The sequence below is a fragment of the Podarcis erhardii genome (genome assembly GCF_964252035.2).
Source record: "Podarcis erhardii genome assembly, chromosome: 14".
In the NCBI taxonomy this organism is placed as follows: domain Eukaryota; kingdom Metazoa; phylum Chordata; class Lepidosauria; order Squamata; family Lacertidae; genus Podarcis; species Podarcis erhardii.
The window spans coordinates 28,993,878-29,014,755 of NC_138503.1; the positions used below are offsets into that span (position 1 = coordinate 28,993,878).

Below are 20,878 nucleotides of genomic sequence, written 5' to 3' on the forward strand. Positions count from 1 at the left end.
GCAGGGGAAGGGGTGTGTATTGCCTACTTCTTAGGGGAAACTGAGGCAAGGGGGCTGGATGAGTGCTTGAGTGGCACCACTCCCTCTCTTGCTGTCATCCTCACAAGCACCACCTCTGCATCCAGGGCCCACTTGTTCCAGTTGCTGATCAGTGCTCATTACTCTCTGTGTGTCTCCCTTCACAGCTCTCTAACAGAGGAAGAGGGCCTTCCTTATGCCCAGCTACATGCAGGCTTCCAGGATAGCTGCACCTGCTGGGATTATCCTTTCTACACAACTATGAAGCCTTGCCCACTTTCCCACCTGACCACCCCACGCTTCCAGTTCTTCGTCTGTAAGCAGCACAACTCCTGCTACTCTGCTGTCTGTCATGCAACTTTCAAAAGCACAGGAGCCCAGCTGGGGCTACCAGTCTGAAAACAGGCCTACGTTTGTTTAGGCCTCTATCTCACCCCCCCCCCCACTTCCCCAAAGGCTATTCAATAAAGGCTATAACTTTGCCATGTGTGGTATTTTTTTATTACTAGGGCTTCGCCATGTCCTCCCAATCTCAGTCCTGTTAAGCTGGCCTCAGGACGGGAGGGGGACTAGGAAGCATGTTCCTGTGGGATGGATTTTAATGGATAGGAGAGGATATATTAATTGCAATTTATCTATCCAGGCACCACATGTGTAGGTTGAACAAAGTTTCAAAATCCCATCCTTGGCAGCAAAATTAAAAGCATAGGAATTAGGCTGCAATGTCTTATTTTGGGCAAGTCCAGCTGGCTTCCCCCTTCTTGCCCTGCTTAGCAAAGAATCAGCCAACAACTTGCAAAGTTTAAAAATATAATTTACTCACATAATCTTGCATTGGTTCACAGCAATGGCAGTAGTAAAAACTATGCAGGAAAAAGATATATATACAATACAAGGAGCTTCAGGCATGTGCCTAAAGCTGAAGCAAGCAGAGGCATGTCTGCATCCAATGCTGGTCAAAAGAAGGGAGGAGAGAGGAATAGGAAGCACTATATGCTCTTTCCTGTCCAGGAGAGGAAGGGAAATGACACCAATTGTCCTGTCTACCAATTGTATTTCTATGGTCTGAGTATCTGCCTATCAGTAATACAGCTCTGTGGTATTCGCTCCTTCTTTTGCTAACTAGTAAGAATGTGCTTTTTTTTAGGTTTGGTTGCTAATCTCCCACAGTTCCTGCAAGAGCTCAGGACTAATGACCCTTTCCACTCTCTGCCTGCTTAGACTCCAAGCATCATTAGGGTGGCAGACCTCTCAGACTGTACTGAGGTCATCAATCAGTGGTAGAGAATTCGCTTTGCATGCAGAATGTCTCAATCTCCAGTATCTCAAGGTAGTAATTGGAATGTCCCCTGTCTGAAACCCTGGAGAGCTGCTGCCAGTCAGTGTACACAACTCCAAGCTGAGTGGATCAAGGTTGTGACTCAATATAAGACAGCTTCCTATGTTCCAACTTGGGTTGAGTGCTGCCACCATGATGTATGAGACAGTCAGTTGAGGTGAAAGGACTGTGAGACTTGCTGGGATGAAAGCCAGAAAACTGGGTCTGTCAGAGAATCAGTATAGTGGCAGTTGCTTGGGTTGAGCCTGACATATTCATTCAAAATGCATATATTCTGCTTCATAGCCCTTAAGAGGCTCTCAAAGCAGTTTACAAAAGATCCTCTCATTCAAGTAAGTGTGATACCAAGGAGCAGAACTAACATGTCCATGCAGACCCTGTATGATTCAGTATTTCGGCTAAGGGATGACAAATGTCCTGTGATGTCTGCTCTGTCATTCCTCCTGGTACAGTTGGAAATCACACGTTTCCCAAATCCATACCATATGCCAGAGGTAACCAATGCAGTATCCTCCAGAAGTTGAATGGCCAGTGGTCAGGGAAGAGTCCAGCAACGCCTGGAGGACACCATGTTGGCCAGGCCCAGGTGGAACTTGTCCTGTTAGAATAAAGTTATAAACTCAAACACAAAAAAACCCTGCTGGTCATTGGCGGAGGGCCCAGCCAGCTTAGCCCACTGTTACAACCACCCCAACCTCAAGCCCTCCAGATGTTTTGGACAGCAACTCCCATCAGCCCTCAGAAGTTATGAACTGAAACTCCTATTAGCTTCAGCCATCATGGCTGTGCTCCCATCCTACAGTTGTGGTGGCTGGAGCTGAGATGGGAATTGTAGTTCAAACCATCTGGAGGGTACTGGGTTGGGGAAGGCTACTCTATTATGCATTTCTCAGTTTTCCAAACTAAGCTTTTATGGATTCCTTTTAAAAAGAAAAATTTTGAATACAGCAGATATAGGAAGTGTTAATTTGTGCTCTTGGAAAGTCCATTGTGGTAGCTGCTCCAACCTGCTGAACTTGGCAAATCCTTTGTGTGATGGCTTAAGTTGTTGTGCAGACTCTTGCTGATTTGAAATGCATTCTTCACTCCTATTTTTCTGCAGAGATCCTCTGTGTGATGGCTTAAGTTGTTTTTCAAGTTTGAGTGCATGCAATTAATTTTTAAGATAGGAACTTCAATCTCAATGTCTTGCTACCTTCCATATCAATCAGTTAGCTAGAAAAGCATTTGTGTGCTGGTTCTGATGCAGTTGACAATATATTGCAATGGGTCAAACTGGGACAGTACACTCCAGTTCTAAAGCATTTTCCACTTATTCCTTCACCTTCTGTGTCGTGGAGCTTACCTGAGGAAGCTTGGATCTCCCTGTACTCCCCTGCCCCCTCAACTCCTGTATTGGGTTTCACATTGTGCAGGGAGGAAGTCCACTGTTGTGAAAGGGGAGAGGCGTTGTCTTTGCTGGTCCACAGCTGTGGCTGGTAGATCTGGCTTCAGATGGCATTCCTTTGCTGTGCATGTTTCTAACACTGTATCACAGAGAGTTCAGGTCTGGGAAATAAAGCTCAGACATTCACACTGGAACACCCACAGGAAGTTAAAATGATGGTGTGCCTTGTAGGTCTGACCTGCTGCAGGTTAGGGCTGACACACCTGTCTGCCTTGAGAAGCATTGACAACAATGCTATGACTTACCGTAAATAGACAGCAGAGGGGTGGTTGTGTTGTGTGAACTTCATTCCCTCCCAGTCATTGTGTAGTATGCAGAGCAACTGAGCAAGGAAATCGCAGCCCTCAACAGACTAGCTTAGCAATGCTGTGTATGTCAGAAATTACTTTTAAATGCTTTTGTAAACTTACATAGCCTTGTAGGCCAACTAATGATTTACTATTTCCTTTTAAAAACAAATCCTCAGTTGTCTTTAAAGATACTGCCTTCCAAGTGTGTAATTCTTCTGAGTTATGATTTCCATTACTTGAGTTATGGACCCTCCAAGACCCCATCCCTGCTACTCCTGAAAACCCAATGCTTTTTTATTCTGGTGCTCTGACTCTAGCAATTCTTGGATGGAAGATGAGCCCTGCCAGCATTAACCCACCTGTGAGGAAGGTGACGCAGAACCCTTCCAAAGTTGGCCAGTAGACCACAGTTTTCTTCCTATTGACCAACCAACACTTTGGTCCAGTTGCATTAAATCTGAAATGTTGAGAGGTTGTTGAAAAATATTTGAGCTGTTTTGGCTGCTTGGGGGTTTCAAGATTTATTCTCATTCATTCTCTCTGTCTCTCTCTCTCTTTATGGCATGGGATCATTGAGGACCAGGCAAAGGGCCTCATCTCCTCACCAACACACATGCCCAGACAGACACTCTTGTTGTCTAGTTTGGAGGTTCAATGGAAAGCAACTTGTTCTCTGCCAGATCCAAGGCTGGGTGTTTCTGACAGGCAGGTCCCTGTTTCTTTTGCATCTGAATATTTTCTCATAAGAGAGAGCCCTTCTCCTAACCTGTAGGATGCTTTGTTTGTTAAAGCAAAAGCTTTCCTCTTAAATAACCTATTTATTTTTCATTGGATTGTGTGTGCTTTTTTTCAAACAAGGATTCTTACAAGTCGCTTCACCATCCATTTGGCCAGATTTATTTTCTGCTAGGTTGAGAATCAAGTCTCTTTCCCTCCGCCTCCACGGGAAAGAGGGAGAATGTGGAAAAAAAGAAAAAAAGACTTTTGCATTGTGGTGATTGGCACAGCCTGTGAATCAAGGGTTATTTTGTGTAGCTGTTTCTTTTCAAGCATTCTCTCTTTCTTTCTTTCTTTCTCTCTCTCTTCCCCCTTCCATGCACAGTCTATTCAGGCTGGAAGCATTCTTTCTTTTCAGAGTCTTTTCTGCCTCTCTCTCTCTTTTCCCCCTCCTTTATTTTTCATCTCTTTTCATTCTGTTTCCCTCCACCCCCCCCCTAGAGGCTCTTTTTTCCCCTTTCCTCATTCCTCTATTCAGTTCCCTTTTTTTTTTGGTTGCTTCTTTTAAAATAGCTTTTCTATTTTCAGAGAGGACAGGGAACATGTAGGAAGAGAAGTCGTTTCAGAAAGGAGGAACCTGAAAGTCTTTCTCCATTTATTTCAGCAAACGTTGTTTTTCAAGCAAGAGAACCAAGGGCGACAAAAAGAAACCCATCTTTATTTTGTTCCCACAAACAGCGCAGCCCCAAACACCCCCCAAAATATTCATAAGTGGTCACATCTCCAGTAATATGCTAAAATACTGGCAGCTTTGCTTCTTTATTATGTTGCCCTGGGCATTTTGGTGCAGAGACTAGAAACACAAGAGGCATGGCTGCTTTCCTGGATAGACCCCATTGATGCCCCTCTTTGCAACTTCAGAAATCACCCATTTCTTTTAGCTCTGCACCAAGAGTTGTGGGGTGCAGGGCCCACTTGGATGCTGCCTTTAGAACAATTTGTCCTTCATGGTGAACCTTCAGCAGGGAGCTTAGGAGATCTCTGTGCTAATGCAGAGAACAATTTTGTGGAAAGCAGCAGTGAAGACTTAAAGTTGTGTAATCTCAAGTTTGTAGATCTCTAGATGTGCATTGCTTAAAGCATTGACTAGCCCCCAATAGCCACGTTAATCAGAATTTTTGAGCTCTGGCAGGATGCCACGAATACAGGCCCTTTGTTCATTACGACTTCTCAGCCTCTTATCTCCTGAATTTCATTGTTGAATTAGTGCCTTTTAGTAGTAATTGTCTTCTGTAGTATTGATAACACTTTGCTTTGGGGAAAGAGTGTGAATTCTCCATTCCTGCTGGAGAGGATCAGGCTTGCAGGTGGTGGAAGGAGAGGTATAGCCAAGGGCAGAAAACTGCAACTCAAATACTTCTTCCTGTGCCATTAGAGAGAAACCGAGTTCTTCTGTGAAAGCCTATGATACAAGAGTGCCTGGCCCTTTCTCAGATGGTTCTCCTATGACAACCTTCCCTAAATCAGTGGCTTCCACATGCCACCTCCCATCAGATCCAGCATCACATGGCTGGACTGGCTGGGGTTGCAGTCCTACGTCAATTCCTCAACAAGAGATGGTTGGTCAAGAAATGAAGACGGGAGTCATCCAGTAGACATGGATTTCCAAAGAGAGAAGTGGAACAAGTCTTGAGAGCCAGAGTGTTGGGCTAGGTAAACCTCTGGCCCAGTCCAGCAAAAGCCAATTCTCAGGTGCTTATGCTTTTATTCGTGTCAGGGCATAAAAAGTCTGAAGGGGACTGATGTAGATGCTTGTTTTCTGTGATGGAGATGCTCTCAAAAGTAGGAGGGTTGAGAGAACCTGCTTCAAATGAAAGCAAAGGTACAGATGACTAGGGAATAGGGACACACCTGTCTGGAATCCAAGCCTGCACCTGAGTTGGTTGTATGGTGATGTGCCTGCTTCTGTGGGAAGCAATCCTGGCTGTCCCTACGTAGCGGTTGGATCTGGTTGGTTTCTTGAAGGTTGGTTTGGTGTGAAGAGTGTCCCCTTCAGGTAGGAAAGTGGGTCTTGGTGTGGGTGGTCAGCCACACACTTTGGGGATTAAAGAGGGAGGTAGCCAGTGAGAAGGGACTCCATCCAAAATCCATACACCTTGCAGAGCCTGGCTTTGAAAGTTTCTTCCACCCACCCACCGAAATATGTGATTCAAATCTAATGTCACCTGGAAGCTGAGATGGGACATTAGAGGAGATGGAGGTGGGTGAGAGAGCGGGGTTGGAATACAGAAGGAGATTAGGAGATTGATGAAAGTGAGAGAGAAAGAGAGAGGAGATAAGAGAGGCACACAGGACTGAACTATCAAGCTGAGAGAGGCGTTGCCAGGGTAACGGAAAGAATGAGGGAGAGAGAGAAAGATGGAGAGAAGAGGCAAGAATCAGAAATGGAAGGGAAGTGAGAGGGAGGGAGGGAGGGCAGGCAATGGATTTTAAAGGCTGAAGCGGCTGGACAGGCTGACACACACACCCCAACTAAAAAAAAAAAAAAAAGCTGCCTATGCCCACAATCAGTAATTCTAGGTGGGCTACCCTCTGGCACCTTTGCTTAGGATTGCTACCATTCTGTGCCCAGGACATGCCGGCTGGCACAGAAGTGGCTGCCATCATGGCCAGTCTCCAGCTTCAAGGCTGCCTCCTGTGAGGAGGGAATCAATACTGTTGTTCCCCTTTGCCTCTACAGCCCATTGACATGAAAGTGTGCTTAACAGGGGCCCTCCTTGCATTGTGGTGGAGCTTGCATGCAAAATGGGTCAGGCATGGAGGCCAGCCTGCGGGTCACCACATGGCCTTCTCCTGCTTGTCTCTGGGTGACCTGATGGGCCCCTTCTTGGCCCTGCTGCGCACATTGCTGCCTCCGCCTCCTCTAATCCTCCCCCATACCCAGCCTCCTTCCTTCCTTCGCTCTTCCTTTCTTCTCCGATGCCTGCCAGCCCCCTCTTCTCTTCTCCTTCCTCCTCTCTCCTTCCTGCCTCCTCCCCTCTCTCCTTTGTTTTGCCTGCCTCCATACACTGCTTTCTCCTTCCCCCTCCTCCCCCCACCTGCCTCTTGCTATCTTTTCCCCCTCCATTTCCTCTTTTTGTCTTCCCTTGTTCACATTTCTTTTCTCTGCACCAGCCATCCTCACCCGCACAGGGTTTAAGAGCGTGCAGGCAGCTCTGGCGGAGAATGAGGTTCATTTATTTCCAGTGGTTCAAAAGTGGGAAGTTCTGAGGTTGTTCTGTCTAGCTGTTCCCTTTGCCTCAGGGTTAGTCCAAGCCTGGCTTGTCTTTCTGCTCTGCACCCAGGAAGACTGGCTTTGTATTTCAGGTGAGGAACAGTTATTCTGGCTCTTCTGGTCCTGCTAGCCCCATACTGGGGGAAGGAGCAGTATCCCCCCCATGCTCTCCTCTCTCTGGCTTAGCTTTCTGGTTCTTCCCAGTCACACAAAAAGCACATACTGAGAGGGGAGGTCCTAGGGTTCTAAGGGCTGCCTCCTAGGTCCAAGTCCTGCCTGGCCCTGCTTGCCACCTTCACAACCAAGGAGGCTGCTGTGCCCTTTCTTGTAGAAAGGAATCCAGCCCAACCTGGTGGGTGACAACATCCCAATACCTGGGGAGGTGCAGCTGTCAGACTGCCTGCTCTTTCTAGAAGTGCAGAATTTGCCACATTTGGGGAGGCTCCTGACCTGGCATGCAGAAACCTTCCCCCCAGGTATCAGATAGAAGGCCACAAGATTTTGCTACACCCTGAGCCCTTTACAATAAAGAATAAACACAGCGCAACTGAGCCATTGTACAGGGCTCTATGGAATACCGGTATATGGTTTCTGCTAGTCTTGGGAAATGGTAAGGATATAAATGTCTGGCCTGTCATCTGGCCACTAGGCATTCCCACCACCACCGTCCCTCATTCTGCCAGTGAAGCACACCCATGTTTAGATTGCAGGTTTTGCTCCATTTTCAGGAGTGCAGAATATTTGTTTAGCTCCAAAACATGGGATGCTTTCAGGTTCTAAGCTCTGCCCTTTGGTGTTCCTTTCATTTTAAAGGCTATGTCCAGAGTAGATGCCACTTTCCATTGCCATGATTTTGGAGCTGCCAGCTAGGGCCCCTGCTGGCCAACTGGGTTCTCTCAGCCCACAGCCCTCTGCTTGGCCAACAGGGTAATGGCTTCTCTTTCTCCCCTTTGTTCCTGCAGACAACAGAAGCTGTGCTTGATGGTATGAGCCATGGACCGCTTTGCCCACTCTGGAACACAGACAGATGCCGTGGTGGTGCTGTCTCTGGCCCAAGCAGCTGTCCTGGGCTTGGTGACTGAGAACGAGTTTTTTGGTGCCACCGTCAGCCCCGGAGGTTTCTTCTCCAGCTTTGCAGGCAGGCTCGACGGCATGTCCATGGTTGAGTTGAAGCAGCCGGAAAGCCACTGCCCTCTGGAGAATGAAGGCCAAGGTCACATCGAGCCAGCGGAGGAGGATGAAGCAGCAGAGGCTTCCTTCGGGAAACATGCCCGGAGGAGGAAGCGCCCGCCTGTGAGGCTGGTGCCAAAAGTGAAGCCTGAGAAGGGGGAGTGGGGGCAGGAAGACGGCGCTTACGAAGCATCAGTAGCAAGTGAGGGCAAGGAGGAGCAGATGGGCAGCCACCCTGTGAGCCTGGAGGAGTCCCCCTGTGAGCAGACAGTGCAGAGCAGCGCTACCAAGATGATAGATCTCAGCACATTCAACAGGAAGCCTCGACGCCTGCGGCACCTGCGGCAGCAAGCTCCAGAAGAGCTGTCCCTGGGCGGGTATGAGGAGAGGCTCCCAAGCACCCCACAAGCCAGCCTGGACAGCACTCCGGGGAGTGCAGAGGCCTTCTCCAGTGACTGTGGCTTCCAGGCTGGTGCTCCTCCTCCCTTGATCAGTCTGGAGCATCCTGTACCACACTCTCCTCCGGGGCAGGGCAAGAGCGAGCTGGGCTTTGTGTGGCAGGAGCCCCTGGACTTTGAGGCGGAGGCCCACGGCGAGCACAGCAAGAAGGTTCAGCTGGACCGCCTGGACATCAACGTCCAGATAGATGACTCCTACCTGGTGGAGAAGCGTTGGCAGTGCCGCCTGTGCGAGAAGTCCTACACGTCCAAGTACAACCTGGTGACGCATATCCTGGGCCACAACGGCATCAAGCCCCACTCCTGCCCACACTGCAGCAAGCTCTTCAAGCAGCCCAGCCACCTGCAGACCCACCTGCTCACCCACCAGGGCACGCGGCCCCACAAGTGCCAGGTGTGCCACAAGGCCTTCACCCAGACCAGCCACCTCAAGCGCCACATGCTGCTGCACTCTGACATCAAGCCCTACAGCTGCCGCTTCTGTGGCCGCGGCTTCGCCTACCCCAGCGAGCTGAAGGCCCACGAGGGCAAGCATGAGAGCGGGCGCTGCCACGTCTGCGTGGAGTGTGGCCTGGACTTCTCCACCCTCACCCAGCTCAAGCGCCACCTGGCCACCCACCAGGGGCCCACCCTCTACCCCTGCCCAGAGTGCAACAAATCCTTCCATTACCGCAGCCAGCTGCAGAACCACATGCTCAAGCACCAGAACGTGCGGCCCTTCGTCTGCACCGAGTGTGGCATGGAGTTCAGCCAGATCCATCACCTTAAGCAGCACTCGCTGACCCACAAGGTAGGCCAGGCAGCAGAGCACCAGCTTGAAGGGCGGGGGGGGGGAGTGTTGGGTAACCGAAGCCTTTTCCCATCCGTGGCTCTAAGGGCTTTTATAGAGGAGTGTGTGTGTCTACCTGCAGTGCCCTGAAGGGGTACCCAAAGGGCTTCACCTTAGCTGGCTTGCTCTTTTTGTTGTCCTTGGTCACCACAGACCTGGATTCTGAAAAAAGCGGCCTTGCCACAATTTGCGCTAAAACAGCTTCCATAGGAGGGAGGGGAGGAATGGGGATCCAAAATGCCCTGGTCTCTTCCCCCTTGCTCTGAAATCCCCCAAACACTACTGAGCATGAAATCACCATGGTTAGCCCTGTCCTCCTTGGCGAAGGTGGGATTGGGTGGTACCTCTTGGCTGCAATGAAGCCTTGTTACCTGCTTGCTGTTGTCTTCAGGGCGTGAAAGAGTTCAAGTGTGAAGTGTGTGGGCGAGAGTTCACGCTGCAGGCCAACATGAAGCGCCACATGCTGATCCACACCAGTGTGCGCCCCTACCAGTGCCACATCTGCTTCAAGACCTTTGTGCAGAAGCAGACACTCAAGACCCACATGATCGTCCACTCGCCCGTCAAGCCCTTCAAGTGCAAGGTAGGTGGCAGAAGTGCAAAGAGCAGAGGCTGCCGCGGGTGGTGGAATATGAAGAGCCTGAGATCAGGGCTGCTGCCAGGGCAAAGCGGAGTGGCAGAGCCTGCAAAGACAGGCCAGACTCAACTCCCAGAGGGGCAGTGGTCATTTCCAGAACACACTTCCCACATGAGCAACTGGATGCCCACATATCCACCCTCCTCTCAAGCACAGCTTAGTCATTCCGGTTTTGCCAGCTGCCTGGACTGAGCTGAATGTGGAGTGGATCCTGGTTCTTGGCCATTGGCCTGGAAGGGGAACTGGGGTGGATGCAAGCAGGTGAATCCCTCCCCTGCTGCCCACAGTCCAGGCTGCCCCAGCCTCCGCCGACAGGTGATCCTCTCCTTTTCCCATCCCACCTTCCGCAGGTGTGTGGGAAATCCTTCAACCGCATGTACAACCTCCTGGGCCACATGCACTTGCATGCAGGCAGCAAACCCTTCAAGTGCCCTTACTGTTCCAGCAAGTTCAACCTGAAGGGCAACCTCAGCCGGCACATGAAGGTCAAGCATGGGGTGATGGACATCAGCCTGGACAGCCAAGGTAGGTGGGGTGGGGAGGGAGCTGGAGGGATGGGTCTAAGGCATCCTACCCACCCCCCTCCAAGCCCTGAAAGACAGAGGCAGCCTTCTCATGCTGAAAGGCTGCACTGCAGCTCCCTCTGCAGGCTGTCTTGGCTTGCTGGCAAAGAAGGCTGTGGTGGCCAGTGCTGAATCCACATTGCAGCACTACCGCCCAGGTGCTGCTCATTTCTTGTCCTGTTGTCCCCTCAGATCCCATGCTGGAGCTGGCAGGTGATCATGCAGAGCTGGACGGACAGCAGGAGATGGAAGACTATGAGGAGGAAAACTCGTATGACTATGGGGTGGTGGGGAACCCTGCCAACGAGTCTGCCTTGACCGAACACGCCATGAAGGAAATGGCCTACTACAGCATGTTGTAGCCTGGGGCAGACTGGGTGAAGAAGGGGACATGCAGCTGCTTCCACCCCCTCCGAAAAGCTCTGTTCAGGCAGCACAGAATTTGATACTCTTGCCCTCTTCAGCCGTTTAGTCCTGCACTGGATCTGTGGAAGTCTTGCTGCCACCAACCCTTGACTGGGCTCTGCTGCTGGGCTGGGCTGGCAGTACTTTTCTCTCCAGCTTGAAAGGACCAGGAGCGGGCAGCACTTGCCTTAGACTACCTCCCACAGCACCTTGCACCCAGCACAAAGAAGCAGAAGGCCTTGTAGTGGTGCTGATAGGCCAGGACCAGCCAGAGCTCAGTGCTACAGACACCAGGCTGTACTGCAGAGCCAAACTGGATCAGCTCCTGTATGTTTCTCTTACTAACTACCTCTGCCCTGCGCAAAAAAAGAGGGGGACACACAGCAGGGTCTCTGCCCCAAAACCAAATGGGTCTTGAGTGCCCCTTTGCCCATCCCCTATCCCTGGCAGAGCAGTTAAGCCAGCCTGCTGTGGAGAACATCCCTGTGCAGCCTGTGGCCATCTTAAATTATTATGTCATTTCCACAAGGTGGATTGTCCCACTTGTGCATAGATCTACTGTGTTTATTTTCTGTTCTGAAGAAATTCAGCAATAAAGGAATACTCTTTGGAAGAAGGGCCAGATGGGTTGGTGCTGAAGCAAAAGACAGGGTGTGTGGGGAGAAGTTCAAGGGGGCTGAGACTTGCCTTTCCCCAGAAAAGAGTCACCATAACAGACAGTCGACACTGGGAAGCAATAAAAACAACAAGCCATGTGTAAAAGCTATAATTTAATAGCTCTATTTGGCACCATGAGGCCCAAACCACAGTACATAAATTACAGCACAAACCATTATGACCGCCTGGCAGGGGGTGGGGGGTCCAGCACTGAGACCTTCCCCCAAGCCAGCAGTAGCAGCAGCTGGGACATGTTATTGGAGCCCAAATAGGGCGGCTAAAAAGGTTTTAAAAAAACAACCAGGTTACAAAAATGTCTCTGGTTGACAGTACAAACAGCCATAATTTGTTCTGTTAAAAATGAGGCAATCCCCTTTCCTTCATCATGTGCCTCCATGCTATGCTGTGCCCTCCTCCACCCACTACCAGTACATTCCAGCGCCCCCCTCCAGCTCCTCCTATTTGCCCAGAGCTTTGTTCAGGTTGTTCTTGATAGCTTCCAGGAAGTCGGTGGTGTTCAAATAATGCTCGTTGAGCTTCACACTGAAAATGCAGAAGGTGGGGTGGGGGAGTATGAGAAGCCCAAGCCGGTGGCAAGTTGTGCTTCCTCAACTCGTGAGAGAGAAGGTAGGAGCCACAGGCTAGCCCTGCAGCAGCCCAGGAAATACTCACTTGTTTAATCCATGAATGCAGCCAGCCAGATCCTTTGTCATGGCACCACTCTCCACCGTCTCAATGCAGACCTTCTCCAGAGTCTCACCAAACCTGGCCATGGAAAAAAGAACAGCCTCTAGCACAGGAGGAAAAACAGCAAGGCCCAACATCTCCCTGCAGCCTCTGACTGACAGGCCAGGCCCAGCCTCACTCTCGTTTTGCAGGGAGCAAAGCTTGTTTGTTTTCTCAGTCTTGCTGTGCTACTGCCGTTATTTGATTTGTGCATCACTTGTTGAAGCAACTAGCAGATGCAGCGATATGCAATATGGAGTGTGCCAACAACACGCTTGACGCTCACCTTCAAGCAGGTCTTTCACAACACCTTCCAGGAGCCCTGCATTTCCTTCTTCAGGGTCCCCCTTTTCCCCTGGGGGGCCCAGGGCACTCTCCCATTACAATATCTGGGTCATTCTTATGCCTGTACTTCAAAAATCTCTGTCTTGAGCCTGACATAATTGCAGCCCTATTCCCTCCCCGCCAACTTGCTCTCCCACGGCAATGTTGTTTTTCATGCTGCTGGGCAGTGGCCCTTACTTGATGAGGTCAGCGTTGCTGTCCAATTTGCCTCTGTGCTTCAGGCCTCCTGTCCAGGCAAATATGCTTGCGATAGGGTTGGTACTGGTAGGATTGCCCTGCAGGGGAGGAAAACAGGTAGGCACAGTTAACTGCCAGCCACTGCTAGAGGTAGCAGACCAGCAAGCATTTAGCTTGAGAGAGGGGGAGACCTGTGTCCCTCCATGGGCTATTGGACTCCATCAGTCTCAGTTAGCATGGACAATACTTAAAGAGGCTTAAAGCAACATTAGAGGACTACAGTTTCCCTATCCCTAGTCTGGTGAGAACGCAGATGCAGCAAGTTGGCCAGAAGAGGGCGCTCACATCCCTCCCACTGGTCTATTTCATTCATTTATTTTATTGGCCATATTTATATCCTCCAATCACAGTGTTCACTGGGCAGCTTACAGCAATAAAACATGAAAATAAAATGGCAAAACTATAATAAGCAGCATATTTTCAGCAGCAACAAGCAAACTAGCACATCTTCACTAAAAGTACATGGCAAATCTAAGACTCAGTAGATTAAAAGGGTGAAGCTATTTAAAGCCTGGGAAGCTGAAAGGGTCTTCACCTGGTACAGAAAAGAGTGAGACAATATGCCTAAAGAAGGGGCCAGGTGAGCCCCCTCCACAGCCACCCAGTTGACCCACCTTCTGGTGCTCCCGGTAGTGGCGTGTAACAGTGCCGTGAGCTGCCTCCGCTTCGATGGTCTTCCCATCTGGGCAGACGAGGACGGAAGTCATGAGGCCGAGTGAGCCAAACCCTAGGAAAAAAGCCAAACTCCTGTTGGCTGTCTCTGCAACAGCAGCTTTCCACACCTTCCTCTGTGAGGAAGAGGAGGTCCCTGGGCCCCTTTGTTCCTGTGCCTATGAGGGCATGCTCCCCTCTGGAGCATGGGGTGCCTGGCACTCTGTATCAACAGATTAAAGCCAAGTGCTCAGCTGACTCGCAAGGAAGGAACATTTGAATTCTCTAGCTTCACCATCAGCGGAGCATCTGATCTGCCAACCCACTCTGCAGAACAGACAACTGCAGCAGAGCTGGAGAACAGCCACAGGGAGAGAAAAGCCCTTCTTCTGAGATGCTAGTCAGAAGGGCAGGAAGTGGGCTGTAAAATGTTCTGGCCTTGCCTTGTGCAGTCTCCCTTCTGAGAACCATTAATCTCACAAAGACCTCAGCAACATGGCTTCCCCCCTTGAGAGCAGAAACCTGCCCTTTTGAGTGCTATGCAGTCTTGGAGAAAGACAATAGCTCAGTAGCAGAGTGTGTGCTTTGCGCATGCAAGATCCCAGTTCCATCCCCAGCATCTCCAGAGAGGGCTGGGAAAGGCTCCTGGTGAGGTGCTGCCAGTTAAGATGAACCAGTGGCAGCTCCCTACATGGGAGGGTCTAGCCCCCTGAAGTGCCCTGGTCACACAGGAAGCCATGTTCTGTGGTGCTATTGCAAGAATAGAGAAAAATCTTTCCCCCTGCTTTCCGGTCCCTACAAGTTGCAAGCACACACACCACTTGCAGCCTTTCACAGCTGCCCTCTCCCCTGCCCAGCGCCGCACCTTGGGCCAAGATGTCAGACTGGACATCTCCATCGTAGTTCTTGCACGCCCAAACAAAGCCACCTGCGGATTTTATCACCTGGGCCACCATGTCGTCAATGAGACGGTGCTCGTACCAGATCTTGAGCTTGTCAAAATCAGTCTTGTAGTGCCTGGCAGTGGAGAACAAGAGGTTACTTATTCATGCAGCATCAACCCTCTAATCCTCCTCACACAGCACCTCCAACCCATCCCAACAGGGAGGTGCTCTGGCACTTAGGATCTCACCTCTGGCACTTAGGATCTCAGCAGGAAATGCTGGGTTTTGGGGAAGGTGGGAGAAAGCAACTCCCACCCACAGCTTCCTGGCTTAAGCCAAGAGGGGGGTCAGAAGGGCTCACTTTTCAAAGATCTCCTGGAAGGTGTCCTTGAACCGCCCATCATAGGCCTTGAGGATGGTGTTCTTTGTGCTCATGTAAAGGGGCCACTTCTTTTGGATGGCATACTGGAAGCAGCTGTGGGCAAAGCCCGAGATGGACTGCAAAAGGAAGACAGGGCCCTCAGTGGGACATGACCCAGAAGCAGCTGCCTGCAGGAGCTGCCACCCTGCTATTCAAAGGGGAGCAGCAGGTCCCCAGGATGCAGCAGCCAGCCTAAACCCCATGGAGGGGACCCAGGAAGCAACTAATGCAGGGGTCTAGCTGGCATTGCCCTCACCTCATCTGTATTGTACATGCCCATGCCGACGCCTCCGCCGGGGAAGTTGTACACCTCCCACTCCTTGACTCCGCTGCCATCCTTGGGAGTGAAGACCATCTTAAACGTCCCAGACTTGTCCACAACGAAATCTGTGGCTCTATACTGGAAAGCAGAAACCCACATGCTAGGAGAGCCCAACAGTATCAAAGTGTCTCAATTCCCCCACATCAAACCCCATCTGAAGAAGTGTGCATGCACACGAAAGCTCATACCTAGAACTAACTTAGTTGGTCTTTAAGGTGCTACTGGAAGGAATTTTTTTATTTTGTTTTGACTATGGCAGACCAACACGGCTACCTATCTGTAACTGAACCAAAGGAAGTTATGGCAGTAGCTGGGCATTTACAGTGACCATCCATCCTTCCTCCACCATACCATGCTCATCACCCACAGCAGGGCTTTCCAGGCTGCTAAAGTCTGAGTGAGGGCCTGTTTGTTCCCTGCACATTTTTTGCAAAGTCTGCTTTGCCTCTGGAGGAGTCAAGTTCAAGGCAGCTGGTCTCTCCTCCTGAGGATGGGAGGAACCAACCCCAAAGGATTCCAAATGTCCTCCTCACTTCACTGCAGAACAGGGCATTTAATATAAGAAAATTCTAGTTTTTTCTCTTCTGATTCTATTCCTATAGAAGATTATACAGCATTTGAATTTAGGACAGGTATTTAAACCAAGTACAGTGGTACCTTGGGTTACAAACACTTCAGGTTACAGACTCCGCTAACCCGGAAGTAGTACCTCGGGTTAAGAACTTTACCTCAGGATGAGAACAGAAATCACACGGTGGCTATGGCCCCATTAGCTAAAGTGGTACCTCAGGTTAAGAACAGTTTCAGGTTAAGAACGGACCTCTGGAATGAATTAAGTTCTTAACCCGAGGTACCAGTGTACCTGGTACTCAAGGATGAAGGAGATTTATCAGTGAGGTTTTTTCAAAGCTTCCTGTACTCTTGCCATCACTTCCTGACTCAGCCAGCAGGATTCCAACAACATTCCCCCTGCTACTCCTGACTTTGTGCATGCCTGTCCGAGGTGGGGAGCAGATTGGAGCCAGACAGATAATAAAAACACAATTGCCAAGGGGTAAGAGAGACTGACTGGCCCTGCTCTATCCCAGAGGGTTTGTAGAGAAGAGAATGCTCTACTCTCCCAGTTGTACATCCCACCTTGTTCCCAATCCAGCTGCCCATCCACCCACCCACTCTCCCTTCCAACCCACCTGATCACCATGGGCATGCCTGCCAATGACAATGGGCTTTGTCCAGCCGGAGATCAGGCGAGGAATGTTCTTGCAGATGATTGGTTCTCTGAAGACTGTCCCACCCAGGATGTTCCTGATGGTGCCGTTTGGGCTCCTCCACATCTTCTTTAGCTTGAATTCTAGGGGAAGTGTGGAGGGGAAGAAGAGGTAGTTAGGTGCAGAGCAAGAAACCAATGGTGGCAGTTCAGCAGAGTGCATCTGCTTTGCACATAGAAGATCCCCAATTCAATCTCAGGCTCCATCTCCAGGTCCGTTGCCTGAAACCCTGGAGAGCTGCTGCCAGTCAGTGGAGCCTGTTACACCAAGAGTCTGACTCAAACAAGGTAGTTTAATGGCTCCTTGCCAATCCACTGCCTTAGCACCAGCCACTCCAGCCATCCCAAGAGAAAAGAGGAACATTCCCCACAAGAAAGTGAGCTGCAATCTGCTTTGGGCTGAGGGACTTCCTCTTGGGAGAGGGGACCTGGACCGCAGGTCATGCCAGATTCCTTGAACCCTGCCATGGGCATTTCCCATGTACCTTCCACGCGGGCTTCATCGGGGGTGATTGTGGCACACTTGACAGCCACGCTGTATTTCTGGGTGGCTAGGGCAGAGTCTATGGTGACCTGGTCATCCGTCTGGTCCCGATTCGGCAGCCCCAAGTCAAAGTACTTCAGCTGGACATCTACGTTGGGCAGGATCAGCTGTGCCGGGATGGGAGGAAGGCAGTGAGGACAAAGGTATGTAGATGCAGACCCCGCAGTAGAGATAAACACACCACCGAGCAAGTGCAGATGGCCCATCAGAGATGTGCCCCAGAAAGCTTCCACACAATATACCCTTCCCGTGCATGCAAAAACCGCACTTAAAAAATTAATAATAATTACATGTTATTCACACAATTCCCTCCTGTTGCAAGGATGGTGTCTTCTCCAAGCTCCATTTGGTCTGTGGGGAAATGGGACACTAACCTGCCCCAGCCTCCCCAACTCCAAAGTTGGTGCCTTCTAGATATTTTGGACTACAACCCCCATCAGTCTCAGCCAGTAAAGCTCTGCTTCCATCAGCCCCACCACCATGCAGCCATGTTTGCTGGGACTTAAGGGAGTTGTAGTACAAAAGAGCTGAAGGGCACCAGGTTGGCAGGGGCTGCCTGACTTTATATAACTCATTCATTGCTGCATGTGGAATACGGCTGTGTTAAATGTCATCATCTGGTTTACCTAAGATATATCCAAGGATGTTGAAAATTGTAAGGAAAAAACCTGGCTCTCTCCCCACATCATTCATAATGTTATAAATCTCTTATCATACTTCCCTTGGGAACTTTTTCAAAGCTGAGAAGCCCAGACCGCCTTAGCCTACTGGAAGAAACATCTTCCAGTCCTCTAACTTTCTATTGCCCCTTTCCTCACCCTTCCACAAACTGTGAGCATATTAGAAACATGACTGTGCTTCCAATGTACAGGCCATCAGCACATGGTCCTTGCTGCTTTATTCCCAGCCCCTCGGATCCAAAACTTCCAGGTACCTTCTCCTTGATGCCGGCCCAGATGATCCGGGTCATCTCGTCACCATCCATCTCCACCACAGGGTTGGCAACTTTGATCCTTTTGTCAGCATCTGTGGAGAAATGTCAGAATGCTGAAGAGACACCAGAGACAACCTCCAGCACCCAAACAATTGTGTGATGTGGGCTGTGCCAGGGTGCAGCTGCTAGAACCACTGGAAGAAAAATCCCAGGGCCTTGGCATGTGTCTCTATCCCAGCACACCACTCTGAAAACAAATCCTTGTTGGGGTCTAGAGACTGATAAACTGCCTCCCTTGTGGAAGCTGCCTGCACTTCTCCTGCAAGCCTTTCTCCCTTTGTGTATGTAAACAGCAACTGACACCGGTGCTTCTTAAGAATCTGAAATATTTCCCCAGCTCTACTGCAAATAGGCACAACACAGAGTGGAGCTAAAGCAGTCAGGCCAAGGTGCCTGCTGTGTCTACCCTGTGATTGACCCTGGCAGGAGAGAAAGTGAATTAACTGCTGCCCAGTGGCTCTCTAACTAATCCCAGCTGAGCCCAAAGCCCTGCTGACTTTCACAAGCCATAATCCAAGCACATTCGTCTGGGGTGAGGCTCCTCCGCTGGGGATCTGCCCGCAGCCCCTTTTCCACAGACTGGACCTGCAACTCTACTGCTCCAGCCTGTTGGTCAAGGGACAAGGTCACCCTCAGAGGACAGCAGGGGAGCAGCAGGCACACCCTCCCTCTGCGGCTTTCTCCCTGCCCCTCGGAGAGTGAGCTGGCACAGCGCTCCAACAGGTCCTGGAGCCAGCTGCTAGCTGTTCAAAGCAGGAATGGCAGGGCAGGGGGCAGCCAAATCCTCTGTTCGAGATCCACACACAGAGGAAGGAAAAGGAGTTTTGGTCAAGCTGGAAAGAGGCCTCCTCAGGGGCTTAGCCTTAGGGTGTGCATGGGGGGGCTGCGGGGGGGGGAGGTCTTCCATGGCGACACAGAAGCAAAGCAACTGCCGGCCTACATTCCCAGGCCTGGCAGAGCCTCAATGAGTCAAGCACGTATATGCAGACAGGGTCTTAATGCCCCCTCCAGGCCAGCTGTGTGCTGTGCCAGTTTCTGCTCCATGCAACAGGATCCCGCCAAGCTGGCAAGCCTTCTGCCCGCCAACCTCCCCACCCGGGCCACTTTCGAGACGGGGCAAAAGAGGGGCTGGCATGTGGGCCTCGCGTCCCCCAGCTGCAGGAGAGACAATCTGCTCTCCTCCTCCAAGTCTCCCGGTGCCCCGAGGCGGGCAAAGCCGCCTTGGCCTCCCCGGAGTTGAGCGGGAGCGGCTCCACCCGAGGCGGCTCTAAATATAGTCCCTGGGGAGGCCCAGCGTGGCAGGCGGGGCCGAGCGAGACCAGGCGCAGAGGAAGGCAGCCGGCGGGGCCCGGCGGGGCATCGCAAGGTCACCGGCGGACGGGGGGCCGGGGCGCTCCAGGACCCTGCCACACAAGGGCACGGCCATGGCGCCGGGCATCTTGGAGGGGGCAAACGCCTGGCCGGCTTCCCCGGGGCTGGAGAGGTGGCTCCCGTCGCCAGGCCTTGGGAGGGGGCAGCGCCGGGACCCTCTGCTCTAACCCCCCTCCCTCTTTCCTCCGCTCCCCCCCCCCCCGCGCCACTCACAGTGCCGGTGCGGCGGGCGCTGCGAGACGCTCAGCACAGGGAGCAGCGCGGCAGGAGAGCGGCCCAAAGCGGCCGAGGCGACGGCCGGAGCAACAGCGCGGAGGTAGTGGGCCATCGTGGCGGCGGACGGAGGAAGAGGAAATGGAGGACGTGCAGGCGGTAGTGGCGGCGGCGGCAGCAAAGAGGAGAAGCCGAGCAGCCGAGGCGCGCCAGGCGGAGCAGATGGAGCGGCCGCCCGCCTGCCCTGCCCCCTAAGTCCCCGCGCTTTGGGAACCTCCCCGTCGGGGCGGGGCGCCGAGGTCCAAAGCGGGCCACCCGGGAAATGGACACGCAGTGGCAGCAGCCATTGTTCTTTTACTGCCCCTTTGGCTCCCGTGAGTGCCACGCTCTTGCCCTCCCTTGGGCGACAGCATCTCCACTGCCTTTGCTGCCCCCCCCCCCGCGTTACAAATGTGGCCTTCGCGGGGGCGCTGGGCGGCGGGATGCCCTAGACGCCCAGCACGGAGGGCTACCCAGCTCACTCCCCACTGCTTCGCCTTGTGCTTGGGTAACAGTAGCTGCAGCCGCCAGACAGGCGGGCGGGCGGGAGCGCCAAGGCCAGGCCAGGCCTGGCTGCTGATAAAAGACATCCATCGAGACGAGAGGCGAAGGCCAGCTTCCCAGGATGCGCTCCTGTGCTGGACGTGGCCTGCCTGAGCCGCCGTCGGGGCTGAAGGGCATTGGCAGAGCCGGAGGGCATTGCGCCATTTGTTTGCACACTGACGGCAGCCGCCGGTCGCTACTAATCCAGGAATAGCCCCGGGGAAGAGGGCCCGGAGCAGAGCAGATCAGGGTCTAGGCTGGTGCCCAAGAGAGAAACCCCGTGGGGACTTCCTCCGAGGGCCCTTCCTTCCATTTCGCCTGGAGGTGCAAGAAGCCCTCTTGACAACCTAGTAAAGGGGGGGGGAGCCCCTTTGGGAAGGCAGGCACTGGGCCTGGAGGGTTAGTACCCATGGGCATGGTGGGGGTCGGAGCTGGCACTGAGCACAGTGCAATCCAAGCAGCCCTTGCTTTGCTCTCGGCTTGAACCACCCAGGGTCAGCACTGGCTCAACACAAAA

At 51.9% G+C, this 20,878-nt stretch overlaps 2 protein-coding genes and 1 long non-coding RNA gene across 4 annotated transcripts in view; 1 reads left to right on the plus strand and 2 right to left on the minus strand.

The window, feature by feature from the left end:
• LOC309329636 overlaps positions 1–2,063 on the minus strand; it is a 2,475-nt gene extending 412 nt beyond the window's left edge. Inside the window, exon 1 of the long non-coding RNA XR_014151210.1 lies at positions 842–2,063. This is a non-coding gene — a long non-coding RNA (uncharacterized lncRNA). The remainder of the gene's footprint in view (positions 1–841) is intronic.
• Positions 1–11,765, plus strand: part of ZNF710 (zinc finger protein 710) — a 22,182-nt gene extending 10,417 nt beyond the window's left edge. For both annotated transcript variants that reach the window (XM_081840588.1, XM_081840587.1), the window contains 4 exons: positions 8,048–9,503; positions 9,934–10,125; positions 10,530–10,704; positions 10,935–11,765. In XM_081840588.1, coding sequence (XP_081696714.1) covers positions 8,079–9,503; positions 9,934–10,125; positions 10,530–10,704; positions 10,935–11,104 — 1,962 coding nt within the window. In that variant the 5' untranslated portion in view covers positions 8,048–8,078 and the 3' untranslated portion in view covers positions 11,105–11,765. The remainder of the gene's footprint in view (positions 1–8,047; positions 9,504–9,933; positions 10,126–10,529; positions 10,705–10,934) is intronic.
• A 139-nt stretch (positions 11,766–11,904) lies between these two features.
• IDH2 (isocitrate dehydrogenase (NADP(+)) 2) lies at positions 11,905–20,006 on the minus strand. The gene is made up of 11 exons (XM_081840589.1): positions 19,780–20,006; positions 18,136–18,227; positions 17,143–17,308; positions 16,581–16,741; positions 15,325–15,468; positions 15,009–15,145; positions 14,629–14,780; positions 13,727–13,839; positions 13,053–13,150; positions 12,477–12,569; positions 11,905–12,347 (listed from the first exon to the last, which is right to left on the minus strand). Exons 1-11 carry the CDS (start codon positions 19,892–19,894, stop codon positions 12,263–12,265), a joined length of 1,356 nt encoding a protein of 451 aa, XP_081696715.1. The 5' UTR covers positions 19,895–20,006; the 3' UTR covers positions 11,905–12,262.
• Positions 20,007–20,878: the final 872 nt, after the last annotated feature.